A 22,567-nucleotide genomic window follows, 5' to 3' on the forward strand; every position below is an offset into this window, starting at 1 on the left:
ACACAACAATCAACTATCGTTTACTTCATTGCTTCATCAATACCTACCTAGGTATCTGGGTTCCTGGTTCTTTGTCCCTCACAAACGAGCTCCCCTGGCCCGTTTCTCCCATGCCATGCATGCAGCAGGTCCATACATGCATCATCCACATGCTTTGGCCATCTCGACAGCATCTTGGTAGTGATGGACTCTGCGCGTTGTCAATGACACGATTTTGTGGCTGAGGAGTAAATGTATGTCTTGCGTTGGGCCGTATTTACCGAGCCTTCTGCTGCTCAAAAAGAAGCATCTAACAATTTCATTTGCTTCTGTCTATGAATCGTGTTAATCCTTTCTCTTCATTCTCTAGCTCTGTCTTCAGAGACGGCCGTGGGAGCTCAAATGTGTCTCGTACCCGGCCGTAGGAAATGCCCCCAAGCTGCACCACAGGTCGCAAAGCACCGACGTCCACATTATCCCGAGCCTCATTCAATGCGTCCTCTTGCACCCAAAACCTCTTGGCTTCAATTATAGACAGAGCCCCGGTAGGCTTTCCTTGCGCGGCATGACCCTGGTAATCAAGGCTTTTCATCTCGAGAAGCGTTCCTTCGATGGAGAAAACGGCCTCCTGGACTCGTTTCGGGCGGGACAGTCGCCGAGTCCTTGGGCGTCAGGCCGGACAGCCCCCATTCCGAGGTCTTGTATGGGACGTCGAGCGATGTGGCGTTGGCGGCCTCGACGAAATGCTCGGACAAGATATTGATAACACACTCGCCTGTCTCTTCCAGGTTCTTCCGTGTATCCTTAGGCCTGTCAGGTCGTGCGGAAAAGCCGATCACAAGAATGACTGGGTCATGGTCGACGACTTGGAAGTAACTGAACGGTGCGAGGTTCGGCGTGCCGTCCTGCGCGAGCGTGCTGACGAAGCTCACAGGCCGTGGGATTGCAGAGACGAGAAGCTTGTAGTTCGAGATCATGGGCCGGCCCTCTTGGTTCGGGTCAAGCTCGATGTGCGATTTCTCCTTTTCCCAGAGCCTCGGTCCGAAATGGCTCAGCGCGGCTCACCCCACAGACATCTGAGAGCACTGCAGCTGGTTCAGATGGACTTTTTATAACTCGAAGGCTCACCGTATCATTAGTTGACCATTACTTATCTTTTGCCTGCACCTTTCCCCCCCTCCCTCGCAACTTAGCAAGCATTGCCACTACGAACTTCTGTAGGTGTTAGTTATTGCCTGCGATTTGATATATCTGTAGACCCCAAAGATCCGATCCTGATTTATATTTTCTAGATTCGGCCTGTCATGTTATTGACTTAAGTCTTATATTCAACTTTCAAGCCGACTTGCAATCGACCGCAGACCCCATGGGCAGTTTCGAGGAAGGCGGCGTCTCGAAAGCTTCTGGGATGTACAACACGCTGGACGGGCGCCTGAACAACCACGGGCAAGGGGGCTTACGGTCTTGGTTCCCATTCCCACCCTTCAGGAACTCAAGATACGCGCCAGTACAGGACGCCGATGGGAACACAGACAATGGAACAACGCTGGAAATGGAACTCAGGATCAAGGACACCACAATAAGAAGGTGGCAGTGCTTGGATATCGCCATACTGCGCGGCTAATTTTGAACCCGCGAGGGAAGCCGTCTTGGAGGCACTAGGCGGTGATGAAACAGAGTTCGTCTTTTACAGAGATGAGAACGGCAAGCCCGGGGAAGAGATATCTGAGGAGGAGCTAGGTGAGCTCGACCTTCTGACGCCAGCATGGACAACTATGTCACATCATGCGACACATTGCATGTACTTGCTCCTTCAGGCAGCGGCAGCGTTGAACCTCGGAACCAAGGCGGAGAGGGCTGTGCATGTGTGGCAGCACGCCGGGCATTGTGCCAGCGTCATAATGAACCTCACAAAGACCGCGCCGGGATGAGACGACGTCGTAAGTTTCGGGCATACTTAGTCCGCCGTATGTTGGTAGCCAGGCTTTGCGTGCTGGTCCGGTGTTCAACGGCGAAACAGCATATAATTGGAAGCACTAAGTTCTTGATGTACAACTAGGGGTTCTCTTCGCGGGCAGGTGTAACATTTGGTCCAAGAATTGTACTGTTATCAATAGGTCGGAACGATCTCGCCGCGATCTGTGATCTGAGTTGTGTACCAAGTACAATAGTCCCCGGACGTGGGGAGAGTGGGTCCCGCAGAAGCCCTCACCAGTGCGTTCTTTACGCCGAAGCGACCTTGATCACTGTCTTTCCCAACCCTCCTTCCCCATTGTACACTGTTCCACATGCCTCCTTCAGACCCCCAATATCCTTCAGGTCGACTGTGCACCCGACTACTGGCATGACATCTCCGTGCTCCGCATGTGTAGCCAGTATGTACAGATCCTTCGCGTTCGGATGCTACGCCCCAACTTCCAGCGCGTGACCTGCGATATTTGTCGAACGCATTCAAGGCCAAGTGTCCAAACCACGGTAGCCGTGGATTATCGGGTCTCTTCATCACGCTGGATTGCTGAAGTTGAGTGCCAGATGGCTGCGTCGCGATAGAGACTATGAGGCTGTCTGATGAGACCATGAGAGGGAGGTAAGACATGGCTTCCCCAGTTGTGTCCAACACAAAGTGAATGGACCTGTTTGCGATGACCTCTAACGGATCTTGTTCGGTGTAATCAATTACTGGAGATTTCGGTTACACACTAGCAAGAACATCAAAAGAAAACACTTGGTTACAAGGAACATACCGAGATCGACTGTCCCTTGTCCCAGTAGCTTTGGTACTTGATCTATTTTTGACGTTGACACCGTGGTGATGACCTTGCCCGCACGGAAGACTTTTTTTGCTAATTAGCTGGCAAGCGTATGCTCCCGTGCCACTCACTTTTAGAGGTTGTTAGTGAATCCTCATGAAAGGCCCCAGTCGATGATACTTGCGGCCAGCTGGAATGAACACCGTTTTGCCTGATAATGATCCTTGATATCGACTCAATGCTTGCAAGGCGGTCATGCCGGCCAACGGCAGTGATGCAGCATCCTCGAATGAGAGGTTTTTAGGTTTCAGTGCGACGAAACGTTGGGGGCATTTAGCATATTCGCTCCATGCTCCTGAACAGACAATGTATCAATACCGAGATTCTAAGCCAACACACTCAAAGTGGATGTTTACCTCGGTTGGCTTCTGGTAGCCGAGCATATACTTCGTCGCCTACTTTGATGCTACTCACATCCTGGCCAACCTGTGTTACGACCCCCGCGCAATCGTAGCCAATCTGGTAAGGGAAGCTGCAATTGAAATAGCTGAGCTCATGAAGCTTGCGAAATAGCCTCAGGGTAAGAATTCTGCACGAACCTCTCCTTTACTGCAAATCTGAATACCCCTGCCGCTTTCTTCACGTCAACAGGATTGATGCTTGCGGCACAGACCCGAAACAGGACGTCCGTAGGCTCGGAGACAGCGGGCCGAGGGAGTGTGGAGAGCTGGTACCCTGAAGGATCGACATGACTGGGTGCTGTGATTGCTAACATTGATGAGGCCATTTTTGCATTTGAACACAAGCCAAGATTCACTTTGTAAGATAGAGGGTTTGTAGGCAATTATATCAGACACAGTCTTTTGGAATTCCAGTCATTGAATTCCGCTAGTAAATTGCAACCGGAGCAATAATCGAGCCGGGCCGGAAGAGGAGCGGAAGCGGGAACGAAACCTCCCGATCGTGACTTTTCGCTTGTGACGCAGAGGGGACTCTATTTATCAAAACCGTTTTATCCACCTCTAACTGAGACTCAAGTCACACATTGGGGAAGCCAGCCCCGCGGTCTGGGTATATTTTTGTGTCTCCCGAAGCGCCTGAGCACCATTGCCATGTTGAACCACAGCATCGCCCAGCGAAGTCTTGGAAATTTACGTCGCCGTGCACAAACCCCCTCTGTGTTGTAAGTAGCGACGGTGATAAGAGAGAGACGCGTTTATGCAGACAGACAACAAGCCTCTTCCAAAGTAAAATATCCTACACGATCAGCAGTGCCCAAGTTGCAACAGCCCATCCGTCAGAGCGGACTGGACATTATTGATCTACAATGAAATCTGTTAGCCATGCCATACATCATTGAAAGGGCTCAAAGAGTGCACTTACCAATGGCGGCGACATAATAGAGAAGTGATTCCCAGGTATGCACCTGGCCGTCACCCCCCTCCGCGTCAGCTTGTCCCACCCAGCAGCACCAAAGTCCTTCCTCTTCCCCAGAAGCCAGTCCCTAGCCTCCCCGGCGATCTCATCACCGCTCATCACCGCATCCCGCTTGGCCTGGTCGACAACGCCCTCGAGCACGCTGTCCTTGGCCCAGACGGCAACCACCTTCCCCAGCGCCGCCGAGGCCGGTATCTCCTGCGGGGTGTAGTGCTCCAGGGCGCGGACGCTGGCCAGGAAGTGTCTTCTCGTCGACGCCGAGACGTTGCTCTTGCCGTCGATGCCAGAGAAGAGACCCGCCTTGTCGAGGACGTCAAGCGTCGGCGCCGGCAGGGGCGGCAAAGTCCGGGGACAGGGGCTGTCGACCAGCCCCAGCATGTCGACTACCTCGCCGGCCGCCAGGAGCTGCCGCGCCGCCTCGTAGGCGAGGATCCCGCCCATGGACCACCCGGCGATCATGTACGGCCCAGTGGGCTGCAGGCTGTGGACGGTGCGGAGCATGATGGCCGCGACCTCCGGCAGGCTCAGGTCGTAGGCGTCCGGGTCCGAGATGAACGGCGAGAAGAGCGCGTACACGGGGAGGGACGATGTCGTCGTCACCGGGGGCAGGTTAATGTAGGACAGGGCGGAACCGGAGCCGTCTGGGAGGAGGAACAGAGCCTGACCGTCAGGACGTGGTGTGCCTTGGATCAGGATTGGCTTGCTTTCATACCGTGATTCCGCCGTCCCGGGCGCTTGGCCCTTGTACAGTGACAGTGGCTCCTTCTGGGGCCCAGGGCTGTGCTCGAAGCCTTCTGATGCAACCGGCGCCAGAGGAGACTGTTTCGCAGAGTTCAGGGTCCCGTCGACGTCGTTGGGAGTTGGATGATCGTTGAAGAATGACGACGGGAGGTTGATTCCTCCTTCTTGCCTGAACATCGCCAAGACAGTGATTGTGAGCAACGAGTCCAGGCCCAGCTCGGAGAACTTTGTCCAGGGTGAGATCTCAGCACGGCTGACGCCCACCTCTCTTGCTATGATCGAAATGAGGAGCTCAGCAGAGTCCGAGGCGCCACTGCTCCTACTGCCGACGTCAATTGCACTGTCGGCCTCGGATAACATGGAGCTTGAGGAGACAGAAGTCGACGTCCTGAGCCTGCTGACAGCCGCGGGGAGGAACGACCTGGATCGTGCCCTGCTCGAGCACGAAGTGTCCCTCGGTCTGCAAGGTCGCGCTTCGGGCTCGACGGGGCTCTTAGCCTCGACCTGCTGGCTCTGGAAGTAGACCTTCAGGTCCCCGACTGTTGGGAACCGAGTGAACAAGGAGCTAGCAAAGTCCATGCCGGTAAGCTTTCTGAGTTCCTCGAGGATCGTGATGGTAAGCAGCGAGTCGATTCCGAGGTTCGACCACTCTGTCGATGCATCAGCAACATCACTCGCCTCTAGTCCTGCAGCCTCTGTGATTACTCCAAGAACATCCACGAAGCCAACATGAGACTTGTGAGTCTCGAGGGCGGGGAATGGAGTTGTGCCCAAGGAGCGAGCTGTGTTGACCCGGCTCAATGGTGCGGCTGATGGCGACCTGGATAGAGTTGGCGGAGTTGGTGGCGCCGAGGGCGACAGCTTGCTGGGTAAGGCATGGCCAAGCAGGTTGTAAAGCAGCGGCCTTCTCATTTGCTTGAACTTGAGGCCCATGCATAACGCAACCACAGTGTTGCCACTGTAGACATACACATCGCCGGACCAAACACCCGGCTGTGCCTCCGAGGGTTGCATGCAGACGTAGCAGGCGTAGTTCTCCTGGTCAGACAGTCGGCGCAAGATGCGCATGCTCTGCCAGCCATGGGAGATGTATACATCGTCTTGTCCGGAGGGTGGGTTGACATTAAGCGAGAAGCCTCCAAGCTGGGCCAGCGAGTCGATCCAGAATGGGTTGTGAACAAAGTTCTCCGGTTCAGCCGGTGTGTCGAAGCAAAGTCGGGCGCACGACTCTGGGCGGTCGGAGCTCAGTAGGAGGTCCTCCATGCCAAAATAACGTGGTGAATAGTCAACCACTGTCTTGAAAAGCTTGTACACCATCTTCTTCTTCAGCTTGTGCACATCGCCCTCTGGCTCCTTGCGGCGGAGCATCTCGGCTCGGTCCTGGATCAGGTAGAGATTCTTGTTGGCCTCGGAGAAAGCGACAGCCTTGGTGGTGAGGTGAACAACACAACATGCGTTCTGACGATATGTCTCCTCGTCGTCGTGTGAGGTGCTGAAAACAAGCTCAACGGGACTGGATGGGGAGTGCTGCGTGGCTGTGACCATCAAGACTTGTCGCTGGTCGGCATCGGTTGACACAGCGCAGGGGCTGAATATTTCCATATCTGATAGGTCCATCGGAGGAACCTCATCGGCACCGAGTGCAGAATCACGCCTCTGGAAGATGTACAGAGCACACGAGAACGCCATCGAAGCGTAGACTGAACTGGGGCAGAGGCTTATGCCTCCCACGGCGTGACCATGCACCATACCAGCAAGCTCGGGCCGATTCAAGTCGCTGATGAACTTGACTGATGCTTCCGAAGCACCGAAATTTTCTTCCTCGATCTCTTGCCAGCACGGTGACGAAAACTGGGGTGCTGGCTTGGAAGCAACAGTCTCCACGGCAGAAGCTGCGCGGTCTTTGCGGCTGGTGTAGTCGAGCCAGTAGTTCTTCAAGTCGAAAGCATAATGCGGAAGCCCGACGACAGACAAGCCGTTCTTGTAGTCACGGTGGAAATCGGCCCAATTGATGTCGATACCTCGGGAGTAAAGAGTAGCCAGAGTGGACGAAATCCCCTCCCAGATTCCCTTCTTGCTGTCCAGCGTGGATAGTGAATTGGCTGAGGCGGTACCAAGGGACTGCCTCACCAGAGACACGCATGTGGACCCAGGGCCCATCTCCAGCCAAACGGTGTTTTGGTCCACCTTTTGTGCGGTCTGGCATGCAGCCACCGCTTGTGAAAACAGGACCGGCTCCCTAGCTTGCCGCGAAAGATAGGACGAGTTGAAAGTGCCGTCCTCCTCGACGATACACCCGAGGCGACTCGACGCAACGGGTATTCTTGGCTTCACAAAGTTGACACCAGCCGAACTTTTCTCGTACGCATCCAGGATAGGGTCCAGTTGTGCAGAGTGAAAGGCGTAGGGGACATCCAAAAAGACAGCTGTGACACCTGCAGCCTGCTGCTGTTTCATGAACACCTGCAGGTCCTCTTCCAACCCAGCAACAACAGTGGCCGTCGGCCCATTGACGCAAGTGATCTCGAGCGATGCCAGCCCGGTCGTCTCCTGGGCCGCTCTAACGTCCTCCGCCGACATCCGCAACGAGAGCATCTTGTGGGTGCCGCGAGAGCACAACTCCTGCATGAGCGACGCCCTCTTGGCAACGAGGAAGACGACGTCTGCAGCAGAAACGACACCGGCCGCGTACAGCGCCGCGTACTCGCCAAGGCTGTGGCCGGTAACGAGGCTCGGCTCAACCCCCCATGACTTCCAGAGTCGCACCATTGCGACCTCTAGGAGGGCCATGCAGAGCTGGCTTTCCAGCGGCGAGGGGTCCGAGGCGGATGGCTCTCCCAGGAGCGGTGGGAGGATTGAGGGGAGGCCCTGAGCCTCGCACAATGAGTCTAGCTCGCCAGTTATGCGCCGGAATGACGCGGAGCTGTCGTATAGAACCTTTGCGGTACCGACGATGCTGCTGCCTTGGCCTGGGAAGGCGAAAACAAGGGATGGTGGCTTTTGGGCCACCGAATGAGATTCGTCCCACTCTGCGCAGTCTTTTTCAAGCTCGGTGGCCAATTCCGCCGCGGACTTGACCGCATATGCCTTTCTCATAGGATGATGCAGTCTTCTGGCGGTGGTCGTATATGCAACATCTGCCAAAGAAACAGAGGAAGTGGATGCTAACATAAAGTCCCGGAGCCGTTCCATATTTCCCCGGAGCGAAGCGAGCGTCTTTGCAGACACCGTGACCACATGTGTGGTACGTGGATCTGCGACATGCTCGAATGGGCTTCCACCTGCAATCAAGGCTGCGTCCTCGAGAACGATGCTGGTGTTCCCACCAGCGGCGCTGAAGTTGTTGATCATGACCTTCCTGGTCTTCCCATCTTGCCGCCGGAATGGAGCGTGTGTCGCAATGCGGTATTTGTCCGCAAATGGAGGCAACTTTGGGTTGATCTCGCCCTTGATGCCGACGTGTGGCAGGAACGTGTCGCGCTGAAGCATCATGACGCTCTTGATCAGAGACGATACCCCCGCTGCGGCCTCTCCGTGGCCAATGTTGGGCTTTATCGAGCCAATCACTAGTGGTCGCGCGCGTGGTGTCTTGCAAAGCGCATTGTAGACAGACGTAGACTCGGCACCATCTCCAGCTTGGGTGCCTGTGCCATGGCATTCCACGTAATCGACCTCGGCAGGCTCAAGCCCTCCCTGAGAAAGCACATCCCGGTACAACCTCTCCTGGGTCTCAACGTGTGGATGCGTGATGGACACGGCCTGGGCCGAGTGGTTTGTTGCGGAAGATCTGATGACAGCAAGAATGGGGTCACGGTTCGCCACGGCGTCTGGGAGGCGCTTTAGCACGACGACCCCGACACCCTCTCCTCGGCAATACCCATCGGCACTGCTGTCGAAGGTCTTGCAAGACCCCGTCTTTGAGAGGAAGCTACCCCTGCTCAGGCCCTCGTACATGTTGCACCCGGTCAGGATGTTCGACCCGCCCGCAACAGCCATGTTGGACTCGCCCGAGCGCAGCGAGTTGCACGCGAGCTGGATGGCGAGCAGGCTGGAGGAGCAGGCGCTGTCCACGCTGTAGGACGGGCCGTCCCACTTGAAGTGATAGTTGACCCGGCCGGCACTGAAGGCCCGGATGCCGCCTGTGACATAGTACATGTCGACGTTCTCGGCGGCGTTATACTCCTTCCAGTCATCGATGGTCTGGCCGAAGAAAGTGCCGACTTTCGTGTCCCTTTCTTCCTCACGCGGGGCCTGCGTGTAGCCGGCCATCTCGAGAGCCTCGTAGGTCGACATGAGCAACAGCCTCTGACCAGGGTCGGTGGAGGCTGCCTCACGAGGTGACATGTTGAATAAGCGGGCATCGAACATCCCTGGCCTGTCGATGAAGCACCCATATGGGGAGATTGATGACATATCTGAAGCATCTCCGTTGTGCGCTTTGATGTCGAAGCGATCGCTGGGTATCTGGCGACAGAGGTCCACACCTTCCTCAAGAACTGCCCAGAACTCGTCAAGAGACTCGGCACCAGGGAACCTGCCGGACATGCCAACGATTGCAACGCCTTCAAATGAGGACTGAGCCTCGTTCGAAAATTTCTCTGGAGATTGAGAAGTAGAAGGAGACTTGAGCAGGTTGTTGTGGGTTGCTCCAAGATGGGACTCGAGGCGCCGGTGCAGGCCAGCTGCTATTATTGGCACAAGTTGAATGGACTGCGCATCGTTCAATGCTTTCCGGCATGCCTCAAGCAGCTGGCTCTCTTGTATCCTGTTCTGGAAAACATCATCGATTATCTGTGGGAGAAGGTCGTGAAATACCCGTCCCTGCATAGGCTGGCCAGAGCTTGAAGAGAGTAAAGGGGCCCTTATTTTCAGGCTTGAATCTGTGCTGTTGGCATTGGTGTGCAATGGCTCGCCTTGCGAGACTATGTTGGGGAGATGCTCTCCGTGGAAAGGAGCGGCGATTTGAAGAGGAATGACGGGATGCTGACGCCCTCGATTTTGAAATGCTTGCGATGAGAAGAGAAGGTTTAATGTTGATGGAGGACCGCTGACTGTGCATGACGTCGAAGTCACAGCGCTGATGTACGCAGCTTTTAATGGTGGAATATTCTATACAGGATGATGTTCAGTTGCTTTCTTCTGAATACGAAATGTAGGCGATGCAAGTGGAGAGACTTACACTGCTCGAGCTGAACTGGCTCAAGACATCGCCCACTTCTTTTTCTGTGAGACCGCTAACAACTCTTGCCCAGCTTGCATCGCTTGTCTCTATGGTTTCTGCCCGCTTGTAGGCTTCGATCCCCAGTCTGACTGCGAGGTTGATCGTTTCAGGAGAAAGCTGAAGGACTTGAACCAAGGAATGTGAACAAGCTGCCACGGCAGCGGGTAGGAGACCGGTACACCATCCCACCGAAATGGAGTTTTGGAGGCATTCTGGGTCGTCTTCGAGTTTCCTGTTTCCATATGATTAGTTGATGAGTCATGTCCTCTGAAGCTCCATGTACATACAATACGAGATGGCCCAGCTGTGCAACGCACAAAAGGAGTGTTTGCACGACGACGTCCGGACATTGCCTCTGTGTAGACTCCTCTGCCAATGTCAAGAACGAGTCGAAATAAAATTTGTTCTTCTCAAGGCCGCTGCAGAGCTGCTCCAGACTTCGGCGCGCTGCGTCAATGGAAAATCTGAGAAAATGCTGAATGTATATAGAAGATGGAGCGCGCTTGTATAATGATTGTATGGCTGGGAGCACGCTCTCGGTTTGGTCCCCGAAGAGGATAATACGTTGGGGCTGGATTGGAAGTTCCATGGTCATGTCAGGAACACTTGGCCGATGGTGTCTTCTGATGATGCTGTTCTCCTTCCATCTACAAAGGGACTGCACTTGATAGATATGTTGTGAACGACGTGATGTTTTCCCTGGGCAACCACAAGCACAGGACATGGGTTAGCTAGTGTGCGCGCTCGAAAGCGGGTACGGGCACAGGACATGGGCTGGTTCGAGATGAGGCTGTGAGACTTGGAGCCTTGCGGTCAATCGCCGTGTGGTTTAGGGACCCCTGGTCAAAGGCCGTTGGCATCCTATTTCTTGCAGTCTGGCAGACATGATACTGGTTTCAATGTTGGGATGAAATGGTCTTGGGAGCACCGTGTCAGAAAACGGTCCAATAGTGGAGCCCCAATTCTTACCCACGACCTATATCAAAATGGCTAGATTTCATATAGCGATCTGATGAACCTTGCGTTTATGCTGCGATCTTATTCGGGCATTTCTATTCAGAATAACATGGCAGGTGAAGACTGGAATTCCCTTGTTAAGAGCCGATCTGACCCTTCAATTTCGGAAGTTTGTACTCATGAGTTACTTGCCTCTTGATGCCGATTTGATTCAGATCTTGAAAGCTTGAGTCTGAAATCCCAAGGTTGGCCCCCGGTAGCAGGCAGATGTGTGTCGACCGCCCCCACGGCCGACCAAGTGTGAAGCAATCAAGTCATCCAATCTTCGCCCGACTAATGTCGTCTCAAACTCTGCTTGACAGATGTTAGATGCTCGTTCGGTCGGTGTCATCTTATTTATGCTTGCCAAGCCTTCTTCGGACTTTCAAGTATCAGCAGGGTTGTCGCCGTTTTCTGTGGCGGGAACAATGATTCAGTGCTCAGGTACGAAAACGACACTACTGGACTTACAGTAGCTCGGCCGAAACCCGTCGAGGTCCAACCCCAAGCAGGCACATGGGCGCCGGCCAAGCATCGGTGGCATCCGCTGATGCTACGGAACGGCCGAAAAGGGGCTGCGCGGGAAGATCCACCTTGACTAGCTCCAGATGTCTCGGGGAGAATTATTTAGCATGGCGTGCAGGGTAGGATTATCGAAGACATGGACCGTTAAGCTTAAGTCGTCTCAAAACAAAAGACGAAACGACTGGGCGGGTTCCTCCGGACGGGACTCCTCTGAGTTAGGAAATTCGGCGCTCGTGATCACCAGCATCGCGGATCACAATCGGTCATGATGCAACAAGAACCTCCACAGCCGGCTCTGATTATAGAGACATGAAGCTTGATGCTGTGTTTTTTCGTCTAGGACTGCCTTCTCAAGTCCACAGGCAGGTTTTCCCAACGCATTGCGATCCTCTCCCTTCCACGTTCTCTCAGCCCAACCCCGTCGATCAGGATCTTCCCCTCTGATCAACATCCTAGTATTGTGCACCAAAGATGCAGACCGTGAGTCCCCACTGTTCTGTAGTTGGGTAATTAATTTTACTAATGGTGCATACTTGCAGGTTATCATTGTGGGCGCAGGCCCGTCTGGCCTACTGCTGGCCTTGTATCTGTCACGGGCGGGCATCAATGTCCGAGTGCTCGAGGCTGCCACCGAACCAGACAAACAGCCACGAGCAACTCACTACGGCCCGGCTGGCGTACATGAGCTACGCAGGTCTGGTATTCTAGATGCAATGAAAGAGAAGGGCAGCTTCTCCCCGAAGAGCGTATCATGGCGTGCATCTGATGGATCATTGCTTGCTGCACTGCCTAAGCCCCCTCCCCCACCTGCCTCCAATGGCACCACGGCACCGCCGGACGGAGTTGTGAGCCTTCCACTCAACCTCGTGGTCGAGATCCTCCTGGAGGCTGTTGGCGCGCAGCCGACCGCTCAGGTGGAATTTGGCTGTCGAGTTGTCGACGTCGGCCAGGATCCTGAAGGTAACCTTGCATGGGTCGATGTCGCGAGAGACGGCGAAGGAGAAAAGCCATCTAGTATTCAGGCATCCTATATTGTTGGATGTGACGGTGCCAGCAGCTCAGTACGCGGGTCATTGTTCGGCAGGTCTTTCCCAGGCTACACGTGGGACACTTGGCTCGTCGCCGTGAATGTCCGCTTTCACGACGTCGAGAAGTATGAGGCGACTTTCTCTGATGTTAACTTTCTCATCCATCCCACCAACTGGTGTATGGTAGCCCGTATTGGTGGGCCTGGGAATCTGTTTAGAGTCACCTACGGCGAACCAGGAGATATGCCGAAAGAAGCCTGCGCCGCCCCAGGGAGGGCTGTCGAACGGCTGCAGGCCATCCTCCCCGCTCACTTGTCAGACCCGTCCCAGTTTGAGGTCGTGTCGTCAAGCCCCTACCGCGTTCATCAGCGCTGCGCACCGAGTTTCCGCGTCGGGCGTATTTTGCTTGCGGCGGACGCCGCTCATTTGTGCAACCCCATGGGCGGAATGGGGCTCACCAACGGGATGGTAGATGTCGGTGGCCTGGCAGACTGCTTGATCGGCATACACCGTGGAGTTGCGAGTGAGGACATACTTGACAAGTATGACTCTGTTCGCAGGGGCATATTCCAGGATGTTGTCGACGGCATCACTACCGCGAATCTCAAGCGGATCATGCAAGATTCAAGTCAGGCGCTTGAGACTGACCCATTCCTCCAAGCCTGTCGTGAAGCGGCACAGAGCCCTGAAAAGGCAGCCACGCTGGCGAACGTTATGAGGGTGAGTGAATGCTTCCTCTCTCTTGACATTCAATGTTAGTGACGAGCTAATGTAATGGTTCATGTTAGGCCCCAGCAAAGTTGAAGCACGATTTCACTCAGTACTACTTTTCTGGCGATCAGGCTGATTCTCAAAGCCACGGCCTTGTAACACCGTCTGTAGATAATTCTGCGGCTACCATAACTTGAACTTGAACCAGCGTAGCAATCAAATAAAAGTGTCTCATACCACTATCCTACAATTGTCTGAACCTCCAGTATTCAATTTCGTCAGACTTGTTACCTAGCTGCCCGAGCTCAGCCCAAGAAACTTGAACCTGAATTCCAAAATCATCGAAGCAACCCGCCAAGCTAGGGATCCATGGATGACAGACCAAAATTGTAGCCTTGTGGTCGGCAGTGAGACAATCACACCCTACCTAGGCGCCGTCGGCCGTGGGGCGTGATCATCTAGGCATACCGCGGTCCAGGTTCAACGATATAATCCCAAATCCCACAATATAGCCAAAGCCCGTGGTTTGCAAACCACAATTGTTAGTTGTCCGTAGATCTTAGCTTGAAACCCTGGTCTCAAGTGCGGCACAGATTGTTCGTGATCGCCATGTTTCAATACGCCCCATGTCCTGTCAAGAGCCGCATGACTGACCAAGGGTCACCATGCCTCGCCCGGCCGTTGACTTATAACCAACCACCCCTGGCGGCGTCGGCGCTCCCCTAACAGCCCATGGAGACAGCCTTACCGGCCCCCAGCCTCCTGCGAGTCAAGTGCTCATAGCATCCGCCTTGGACCTCATCGAGGGCGGACGGCCCTTTTTGCCAAGTCTGTCTGGTTCCTCGGCGACAGGAACCGCAATTCCTCGAGTTCCGCGATCTGGTACAGAGTGGTTCACATCTTGGCCCTTTGAACGTTGACTGTCCCTGAATCAAGGCACTCTTTCAATTTTTCCTGCTGCGTTCAGGTTTGCTATGCATTCTCAATGGCCGATGACCAGCCCACTCGCGTATCGCACTGGCGGCTCGTCCGTGAGCCAGCGCTGGTCACTCGCGAGATGGTCACTCACGACTGGAAGGGTGAAGGGACTGTCGATGACCCTTACCTTATAGACTTTATCCCCAATGATCCGAGAAATCCAGTAAGTAATCCAATGCAGATTTGATCTTTTCTCTTTTGCGGCTGTTGCCCCTGAAGACTGCGTCTACGCACGAGATCATCAAATGTCACAACACATCGCCGATCACCTCCAGCATAACCATCCGACTCCCTACAGTACCAAACACAATCTGCTAACGAAACCCCAGGTCAACATGCCCACGGCCATGCGCTGGCTCGTCGCGGCCCTAAACGCCTTCGCAACCCTCGCAATGACCTTCGCCTCCTCCGCCTACACGAGCAGCGTGTCGAACCTCGAGCGCGAGCTCGCCGTCAGCAGCGAGACCGCCTTCCTGGGGACGTCCCTCTTCGTGCTGGGCTTCGCCCTCGGCCCGCTGGTGTGGGCCCCCCTGAGCGAGGCCTTCGGCCGCCGGCCCGTCTTCCTGGCCACGTACGGCGCCTTTGTCGCGTGCAACGTCGTCGCGGCGCTGCCGGACAACATCCTTGTGATTGTCGTGTTCCGCGCCCTCGCTGGCGCGCTCGGGTCCTCGGCGCTGGTCAACTCGGGCACTGTCGTGGCGGACATGTTCTCGCTTGCGGACAGGGGCCGTGTCAGTGCTGTGTTCTCCGGGGCGCCGTTCCTGGGCCCCGTGCTTGGTCCTATTATTGGGGGGTTTCTGAGCCAGAGTTCCGGGTGGAAGGGCGTTGGCGTTCTCATTGCAGGTGCGACGGGTGCTCTGTGGATGTTGTACTACTTCCTCGTCCCGGAGACATATGCCCCTGTTCTCTTGCGGCTGCGGGCTGCCCTCCTCACGAGGACTGACCCGCGGGGAAAGGTCTTCCAGTCGCGCATGGACAAGGCCAAGGGGGTCAAGTCGACGGGAGAGCTCCTGCGTACTTCTATGGTCCGTCCCTTCTTGCTGCTTTTCTCGGAAACCATAGTCGGCATCCTGTCCCTTTACATGGCCATCATATTTGGTGCCATGTACATGATGTTCGCAGAGTTCCCAATCGTCTTCCAGCAGGGCTTCGGTTTATCACCTGGCTTCAGTGGTCTTGCCTTCCTCGGAATCGCAATCGGGATGGTCTTCGCCCTCATCTACATGCTCTTCCAGAACAAGGCATACATCAAGGTGGCCAAGGCCTCGCCCGGTGGCAGAGCGCCCCCTGAGACTCGACTTGGACCAGCACGCCTTGGTGCAGTCATGGCACCCATTGGGCTGGCCATCTTCGCAGTGACCAACTCTCCCGAGTTCTCATTCATCTTGCCCGTCGCAGGCACCGTCCCCTTCGGCTTCGGCATGGTCATCATATTCCTCAGCCTCCTCAACTACCTGGTCGACACATACACCGTCTACGCAGGCTCAGCCATCGCAGCAGCCACCGCGATCCGGTCTATATTCGGGGCTGTGTTCCCTCTATTCACGAGGGTCATGTTCGAAAAGCTCGGCGTCCACGCTGGCGCGGCCGTACCGGCGGCTCTGGCAGCAATTTGTGTCCCATTTCCCTTCCTCTTCATCAGGTACGGAAGGCAGATACGAGAGAAAGCAAAGTTCGCCACAGAGGCGAGAGCGCTGGCGCTCAAGATGATGGGGCAGCCCAAGGCTGAGGAAAAGAAGGCCCGGCCCTTTTCTGACGGCCATGGTCCTACGGGCAAGGAGGAGTGGCAGTGTTACGGGAGATATTGCCTTGGGTGCAGTGTAGACGATGAGAACTTGTTCACTTGTAGGAACGCAAGCTTGTACGAAGACAAAAAGAGTGGGAGCTTGTACGATGAGAAGATTTCAGACAAGTAGGAGAGGAACAACTGTACAATATGAAAATCATCAATCAACGTTTATACCATATTCGTCCTGATGCACCTTGTCTTGAATCCCAGCTTTCCTTGCGTATCACGAGTTGCTGAAGCCTTGCCATCGTCACAAGGCTGGATGATTACGAGCCGGCTATCCCAAAGCCTCCAAAGCCCAGTGCAGACCCACCTATGCTCTTTGCTATTGCAGTCAAATAGAAGTCGATAATTTCTGAAAATAGTCTCATAATGATCACGATATTACAGAATATTGAAACCTATTCTTCAACGTTGAAGTAGCCTGAGTGTCTACTCTAGGGTAGATGTAGTAGGGCCAATCTTGCTATAGCCTGCTGCTTGGCGACCCTTGTTAGCACTACCCTACCCGTCCCTCAATCTACATCTATAGCTGCTGATATAGGCTTGTCTAAAAACTGTTGTAGCTGAAATAGATGATTATATATACGAGCGGCTTGGCGAGAGAGTTACTGGTTAGGGGTCCAGACTATACTAAATTCTCTTGGGGATCACGCCCTAAGCCGATTCCCTCGTGCCAGGTTCAGCTTCCCGCCGTCCAGCTGCCCCAGATCGGCACAATGGTCTCCTTGAACGCCGGCGGCACGTGCGAGCAGGGCCCGATTCCCGGGCTAGGCGGTCTATTCAACACGGCGACCGAGTTCTTCCAAACATGGGCGAAGCACGCCAAATTCGAAACGACAAAAGGAGAAGCTACGAGAGGCGACAGGCCCATTCACCGACGAAGTCGTTCCCTCGGTCTCGTCGTCTCGCGGCTCTATCAGCCAGCTAGCCAGCAGGCCCTCTGTCCTCGACCGCGGCCCATTTCCCCTTTGCCGCGGCGACTTTGGCCACAACAATATCATCGTCGACGACACCGACCATATCATCGGCGTCACCGACCGGGAGACTGCCTTCGCGGGGCCCTGGGAGATATTTGCAGATTCTCCCCTTGACCCTGTCGACAGTCCCGCCTGCGATGGACCCCCCCCCCTGGAACTAGAACCAAGACGGCTCTCCCAAGGCCGCCGACCTCGCCCAGAAACTCGCGGACCAGGAGGATTGTGTGGAAGATGTAGCAGCGGGGGAGAATCGAGGCGGGGGAGGCCAACCATCGCCTGTCAGAAATGCTGAGGGACTCAAAGAGGCGGCAGTTGGCAACTGAAACGAGACTGTATGGGAATGGAAAGCCTGGATGGTACAACGAAATAATTCTTGACCTCGATTGACATGGACGGCTTCAATCAAAACCGCGTTACATGGTGGGGTGATGATGGCAAGATGGACGATACACCAGTGCGGCATTTGGTAGGCTAGTTGCTATGCCAGTCGCTAGGCCGGAGAAGCCATGGGTCGATGGTGCGGTTGTACAGGACAGTCACCACCAGTTTTGGCGGGAAGAGCGATGTCGACCAGTGTCATGAAGGACGCAGCACTAAGACCGCGGCCCCTTGACTAAAAGTAACTGCTTGCGGTTCCGGGCCCGGTCGAACGTGCCCGGTCGGTCCCTTACCAAGGCCCGGGGTCTGCCTTGGACGACCAAGCTTGGCGGGCCGAGTGGCCGCTAGGCAGGATGACAAGCTCTAGTGAGGGTCCAGCGCGGAGTCGAGCACATGCACAATTATCCAAGAATGTTTAAATTGCTACCTAGGTACGAAGGACAGACCACGCACCGAAACACACCAGTACACACCAACTCTTCGCTGACGTCTTGTGGACATTGCCAGTGGTCATATGCGTTCTTCAATGGTAAGCTTCTCCGACCCTTTCCCCGAATGTGGATGATCCCTCCAGAGCCGATGATGAGAAATTGTAACTTGAACTCGCTTTGACTGCCAACTCGAACCGAGGCTGTCCAGGGAGGTCGGTCCTGTCTTGCCTAGTGGGCGTCAGCAAAAGCTGACGACTTGTGGGCACCCGCTAAAGATGTTGAATAGTTCTAATCTTCGCTGAAACGCTCATATCTGTACACACAAACACCTTTCACCAGGGGCACCCACCTTGTTGCAGAGGAAAGGGATGTTGACCCTCAAAAACGCTCATCTTTGTACACACCGAACGCGCCGATGATGATGACCCGTGGGACGGAGGGCAACAAAGCTGAGGCAATGTCGTTGCGGCAAAGGGAAGCTTGAATAGGGCGAGACCGGGGGGGGGGCCAGCACTGACTTCAGCATCACCAAGTGGGAGATGAACAAGGGAAGGGGAAAATGGGGATGCGGATGCGGATAGGTTGCGCGGTGGGTCCGTTGGGCAAGTGTCCGGCTCGCGCAGGTGTCTGTCTCGACGGCAAGTGCTGACGGTGACGGTGTGCCGGGAGGAGGTCGCGGTGTGTGGATGCGGGTGTCTTGGGGGTTGCGATGATGGGAAGTTCGGCTTGGAGTTGAATGTTTTGAAGATGGGGATTGTGAAGTTGATGGTGTGTTGGTCTGGAAGAGAGAAGAGTAGAACCTGGGGAGATGGCACGGCGTCGTTCTGATCATCCATTCCTTAGAAGACTTTGTTATGATTGCAGTTTCCTCTTCCCTTTGTTTACCTGAATTCTTTGCACTTAAGAGAAGGCGCAGTTCTTCACTCGGAACTTCGCGGTTGTGGAAGCCCGCTCCAAGTGAGACCAGGATGATATCCATTTACTAAACTGGCGCTTTCCTCAGATATATTTGCTACGTTGAGCAGAGTAGGCACGGTCAGCATCCTCGGAAGACTAAGTGGTCCGAATACTGCCACTATTCTTCGGGCGATTTCATGACTCCATGGCCTCGTTGCATCTTGTGGCGTCTTTCTATTTTACGTACTATATAGGTTGTTTGGCACCAAGTCTACATTCAAGACTATCCACGCGAATATCATTCTGTCATGGCACAGCTAGAGTGACCCAGTAGTGGTCATGATACCTTGCATACGAACACAATACTTGGTGCCTAGGTAGGCACATGCCGCCGGACAGACAACGTCACTGAACTTCTCGATGAAACTTCCAGCTGGGAGCACCTGAGATACAACTTCCCACATAGAGGGACCATGGCAACATGAAAGTCAAGTGAAGGGTAGATAGGAAGGAGCGTTTGGATTCTTTCTGTCGTGGTCCTGCCCCAATAAGAAGGAGCCACAATGTCACCTGCCCAGAGGTAAATGAGCATGTGTCCGAGGAAAAAGTACCCAGGTATCAGTCCGGAGGAAACAATCCGGACTGCTGAATCTCCTTGTGCGCTCAGCAAATCCTGAATCACGGGTCCGCTTGATTCGGGCTCCATAGGTATCTAGTAGTGTCTTGATCAAATTGCTGATCAGGTACAGACTCTGCGTTTTAGCTTGCTTATTCTACGTTTGAATCCAGTTGCTGATGTCTCCGTTTTCCTGGTCACGATACCAATGCTCATCTCATCAAACAAGGCTTGCACTGTGATGCGTATAGGCAAGTCCCACGGTGACCACTTAACAGCTCCGTCAGACCCGCGTGCTGATCCCGTTATCTCTCACGTACCTTTGCCTTTCTCTGTAGATGTCCCGGGAATATGATGCTGCACAAGGAAATACAGCCCAGGACCTACGAGGCTGCCAGTGCGGCGCGCGGCAGACATGGCCAATCACGAAGGCGGCAGCGCGGACCGCGTCACAGGCATTATCTAGTGTACAGCGGAAAAGCCCAAGCAGTCGGGTTCTGCCTTTCGTGTAAAATACACGTTGATGTGTGCCGGTATTATTTTCTTGGCCGTATTGGTGGCCGGCGATTTCCTATAAATTGTTTTGAATTAATTCATTTATCCAGGCGTGGAGAGTGGAAATGCATGCACTACAAGGCGTTTCGCGTGCAGACATGGTATGGTGACGAAATTGACCTAAAATTCACGATTCCTCGAATCCAGTGCGTGATCGGGATTTGGGTTTGGTACTTAATGGACTGATTTTCGCGATGAGCGATTTTGACTTGGCATTGCTCAGAACCCGATTTCGATACCGAGCTGGGTTCGGGCCAGTCAAACCTTGACACACATCACAAAAACCCCCAAGACCCTTCACCACCCCTTGCCCTGCACCATGGCGGACTACAGCCTCTACCTGGTGACCGACTCCACACCCGCGATCCTTGGCGACAAGGACATCAGTGACGTCGTCGACCGCGCCATCCGCGGGGGCGTCACGGTGGTGCAGTACCGGGACAAGACCAGCGACACGGGCGCCCTGATCGCGACGGCGAGGAGGCTGCACGCCGTCACGAAAGCCCATGGCGTGCCGCTGCTCATCAACGACCGGGTCGACGTTGCGCTCGCTGTGGGCTGCGAGGGCGTGCACCTGGGCCAGGATGACATGGGTCGGTCCATCACCACCCCCGAGAAAGAAGACAACTTTTGGGGCCACCAGCTAAGACATGCATGCGTTCAGACATAAGCACGGCCAGGCAGCTGCTGGGGAGCGGCAAGATCATCGGCATCACGGCACACGGTCGCCGAGGCCCTCACGGCGTGCGAGCAGGGCGCCGACTACCTGGGCATAGGGACCGTCTTCTCCACCCAAACGCGCGTCACATCCCCGCCCACTTTTCCACTCAGGAGCACAGTAACATACTGACTTGTTACTATGCAGCAAGACAAACACCAAGAACGTCATCGGCCCAGAAGGTCTGCGGCACACCCTGGCCGTCCTCGCCGACAAGGGCTACGGCGGTGTGCCGGCCGTGTGCATCGGCGGCATCAACGCCTCCAACATCCCGCAGGTGCTGTTCCGCGGCAGCCCGCCCGAGAACCCCCTGGGCGGCGTCGCTGTAGTGAGCGCCATCATGGCCGCCGCGGACCCGGAGGCCGAGTCGCGGCGGCTGCTGGGGCTGGTCCGGGACGCTGGTGAGCGCAACACCCAACCGGGGGCGGGAACATTAGGGGCGGGGACCAAGGGGGAGCTGCTGAAGCTTGTGCCGGGGGCGATCAAGGCCGTGCACGAGCAGAAGCCGCTGTCGCACAACATGACGAACTTGGTATGGTCTTCTGGATGGTGGGCAGTACGAGATGGGGGGCTGACGTGCTATTACAGGTGGTCCAGAACTTCGCAGCGAACGTGGCTTTATCGGTCGGGGCCTCGCCCATCATGGCCAACTATGGCGAGGAAGCAGCAGACCTCGCCAAGCTGGGCGCCGCGCTGGTCATCAACATGGGAACGGTGACCCCGGAAGGGCTGCATAACTACAAGAAGGCGCTCAGGGCATACAACGCCGCAGGGCGACCGGTCATCTTCGACCCAGTGGGGTACGTGGGAACATGCCAGTCGCCCAACCGCTGCTCAATCTAGCCTTAACCATCACTGACATCTACGCACCACAGCGCCGGGGCAACCGCCGTCCGCAGGGCAGCAGTCAAGTCCATCCTCTCGGCAGGCTACATCGACGTGATCAAGGGCAACGAGAGCGAGATCAAGACCGTGTTCAACACCGGCAGCGGCACCAGCAGCGGAGACACGGAGAGCCAACGCGGCGTCGACAGCAGCAGCACGCTCTCGGACGCCGCGAAGTCCCGCCTCGTCCGGGACCTGGCCGCGCGCGAGCAGGCCGTCGTGGTGATGACGGGCAAGACGGACATCGTGTCCGACGGGGCCCGCGTGTTCGCCGTGCGCAACGGGCACGAATACCTCGGCATGATCACGGGCACGGGGTGCACGCTGGGGACGACCGTCTCGGCCATGGTGGCTGCCTGTCCTTCTGGTGGGGATAGGCTGGCTGCCGTGATCGCGGGCATCCTGCTGTTTGAGATCGCGGCTGAGCAGGCGGCCACCAAGGGAAGTGTTGAGGGCCCCGGGACGTTTGTGCCGGCGTTCTTGGACTCGCTTTATCGTCTCCGGACTGGCACTGCTGCGGGGGATCTTGGGTGGTTGTCTGCTGAGAAGGTTTCCAAGGTGGAGTGAGCTGCTCCATGCCCCACCCACTGTGACATTGGCAAGATCGGGGTCGGTTCTCGAGATCATCACTTGTCTCGCTGTGCTTGCGTATCGAATTGTCATTCTGAGGACGAAGGACAACGCCCTCGGTCAACGGCTGTCCTCGTGGATACCTCGGCAGTGGCAGGTGGACACCTCGTCCATGACCCAGATTTTTGTTAGATCCAATAGTGGAAGTCCTTGAGGACCATCTCCAGCCTCACCACACTGTAATCTTGCAGTTATATACTTTTAGGGTCACGAAGTGGATCATATCACATGCTGCTGACCTTTGAGCTTGACCTCAAGCTTCCGGTCCCCCGGGTCAGGCCCCTGGCCGCAGCTAGGGATCCCCCGGTAGTTGCGTCCGATC

General features: G+C 55.3%; 6 protein-coding genes across 6 annotated transcripts; 4 read left to right on the forward strand and 2 right to left on the reverse strand.

The window, feature by feature from the left end:
- Window positions 1-557: 557 nt before the first annotated feature.
- INS49_005728 (uncharacterized protein) lies at window positions 558-1,115 on the reverse strand (the record flags this gene model as incomplete). Its single annotated transcript, XM_043166506.1, has 2 exons — window positions 558-1,014; window positions 1,108-1,115. The coding sequence occupies 2 exons, from the start codon at window positions 1,113-1,115 to the stop codon at window positions 558-560; spliced, it is 465 nt and encodes a 154-aa protein (XP_043027650.1).
- A 230-nt stretch (window positions 1,116-1,345) lies between these two features.
- INS49_005729 (uncharacterized protein) lies at window positions 1,346-1,910 on the forward strand (the record flags this gene model as incomplete). Its single annotated transcript, XM_043166507.1, has 2 exons — window positions 1,346-1,566; window positions 1,619-1,910. 2 exons carry the CDS (start codon window positions 1,346-1,348, stop codon window positions 1,908-1,910), a joined length of 513 nt encoding a protein of 170 aa, XP_043027651.1.
- A 2,084-nt stretch (window positions 1,911-3,994) lies between these two features.
- Window positions 3,995-9,734, reverse strand: INS49_005730 (uncharacterized protein; the record flags this gene model as incomplete). Its single annotated transcript, XM_043166508.1, has 2 exons — window positions 3,995-4,051; window positions 4,113-9,734. 2 exons carry the CDS (start codon window positions 9,732-9,734, stop codon window positions 3,995-3,997), a joined length of 5,679 nt encoding a protein of 1,892 aa, XP_043027652.1.
- A 2,386-nt stretch (window positions 9,735-12,120) lies between these two features.
- Window positions 12,121-16,282, forward strand: INS49_005731 (uncharacterized protein; the record flags this gene model as incomplete). The annotated part of the gene is made up of 4 exons (XM_043166509.1): window positions 12,121-12,129; window positions 12,189-13,397; window positions 14,389-14,529; window positions 14,696-16,282. 4 exons carry the CDS (start codon window positions 12,121-12,123, stop codon window positions 16,280-16,282), a joined length of 2,946 nt encoding a protein of 981 aa, XP_043027653.1.
- Window positions 16,283-16,874: 592 nt separating this feature from the next.
- INS49_005732 (uncharacterized protein) lies at window positions 16,875-17,458 on the forward strand (the record flags this gene model as incomplete). The annotated part of the gene is made up of 3 exons (XM_043166510.1): window positions 16,875-16,900; window positions 16,977-17,253; window positions 17,297-17,458. 3 exons carry the CDS (start codon window positions 16,875-16,877, stop codon window positions 17,456-17,458), a joined length of 465 nt encoding a protein of 154 aa, XP_043027654.1.
- A 2,873-nt stretch (window positions 17,459-20,331) lies between these two features.
- On the forward strand, window positions 20,332-22,182 carry INS49_005733 (uncharacterized protein; the record flags this gene model as incomplete). The annotated part of the gene is made up of 5 exons (XM_043166511.1): window positions 20,332-20,605; window positions 20,677-20,756; window positions 20,882-21,262; window positions 21,319-21,530; window positions 21,606-22,182. 5 exons carry the CDS (start codon window positions 20,332-20,334, stop codon window positions 22,180-22,182), a joined length of 1,524 nt encoding a protein of 507 aa, XP_043027655.1.
- Window positions 22,183-22,567: the final 385 nt, after the last annotated feature.

Source organism: Diaporthe citri (genome assembly GCF_014595645.1).
Source record: "Diaporthe citri strain NFHF-8-4 chromosome Unknown scaffold_2, whole genome shotgun sequence".
NCBI lineage: Eukaryota > Fungi > Ascomycota > Sordariomycetes > Diaporthales > Diaporthaceae > Diaporthe > Diaporthe citri.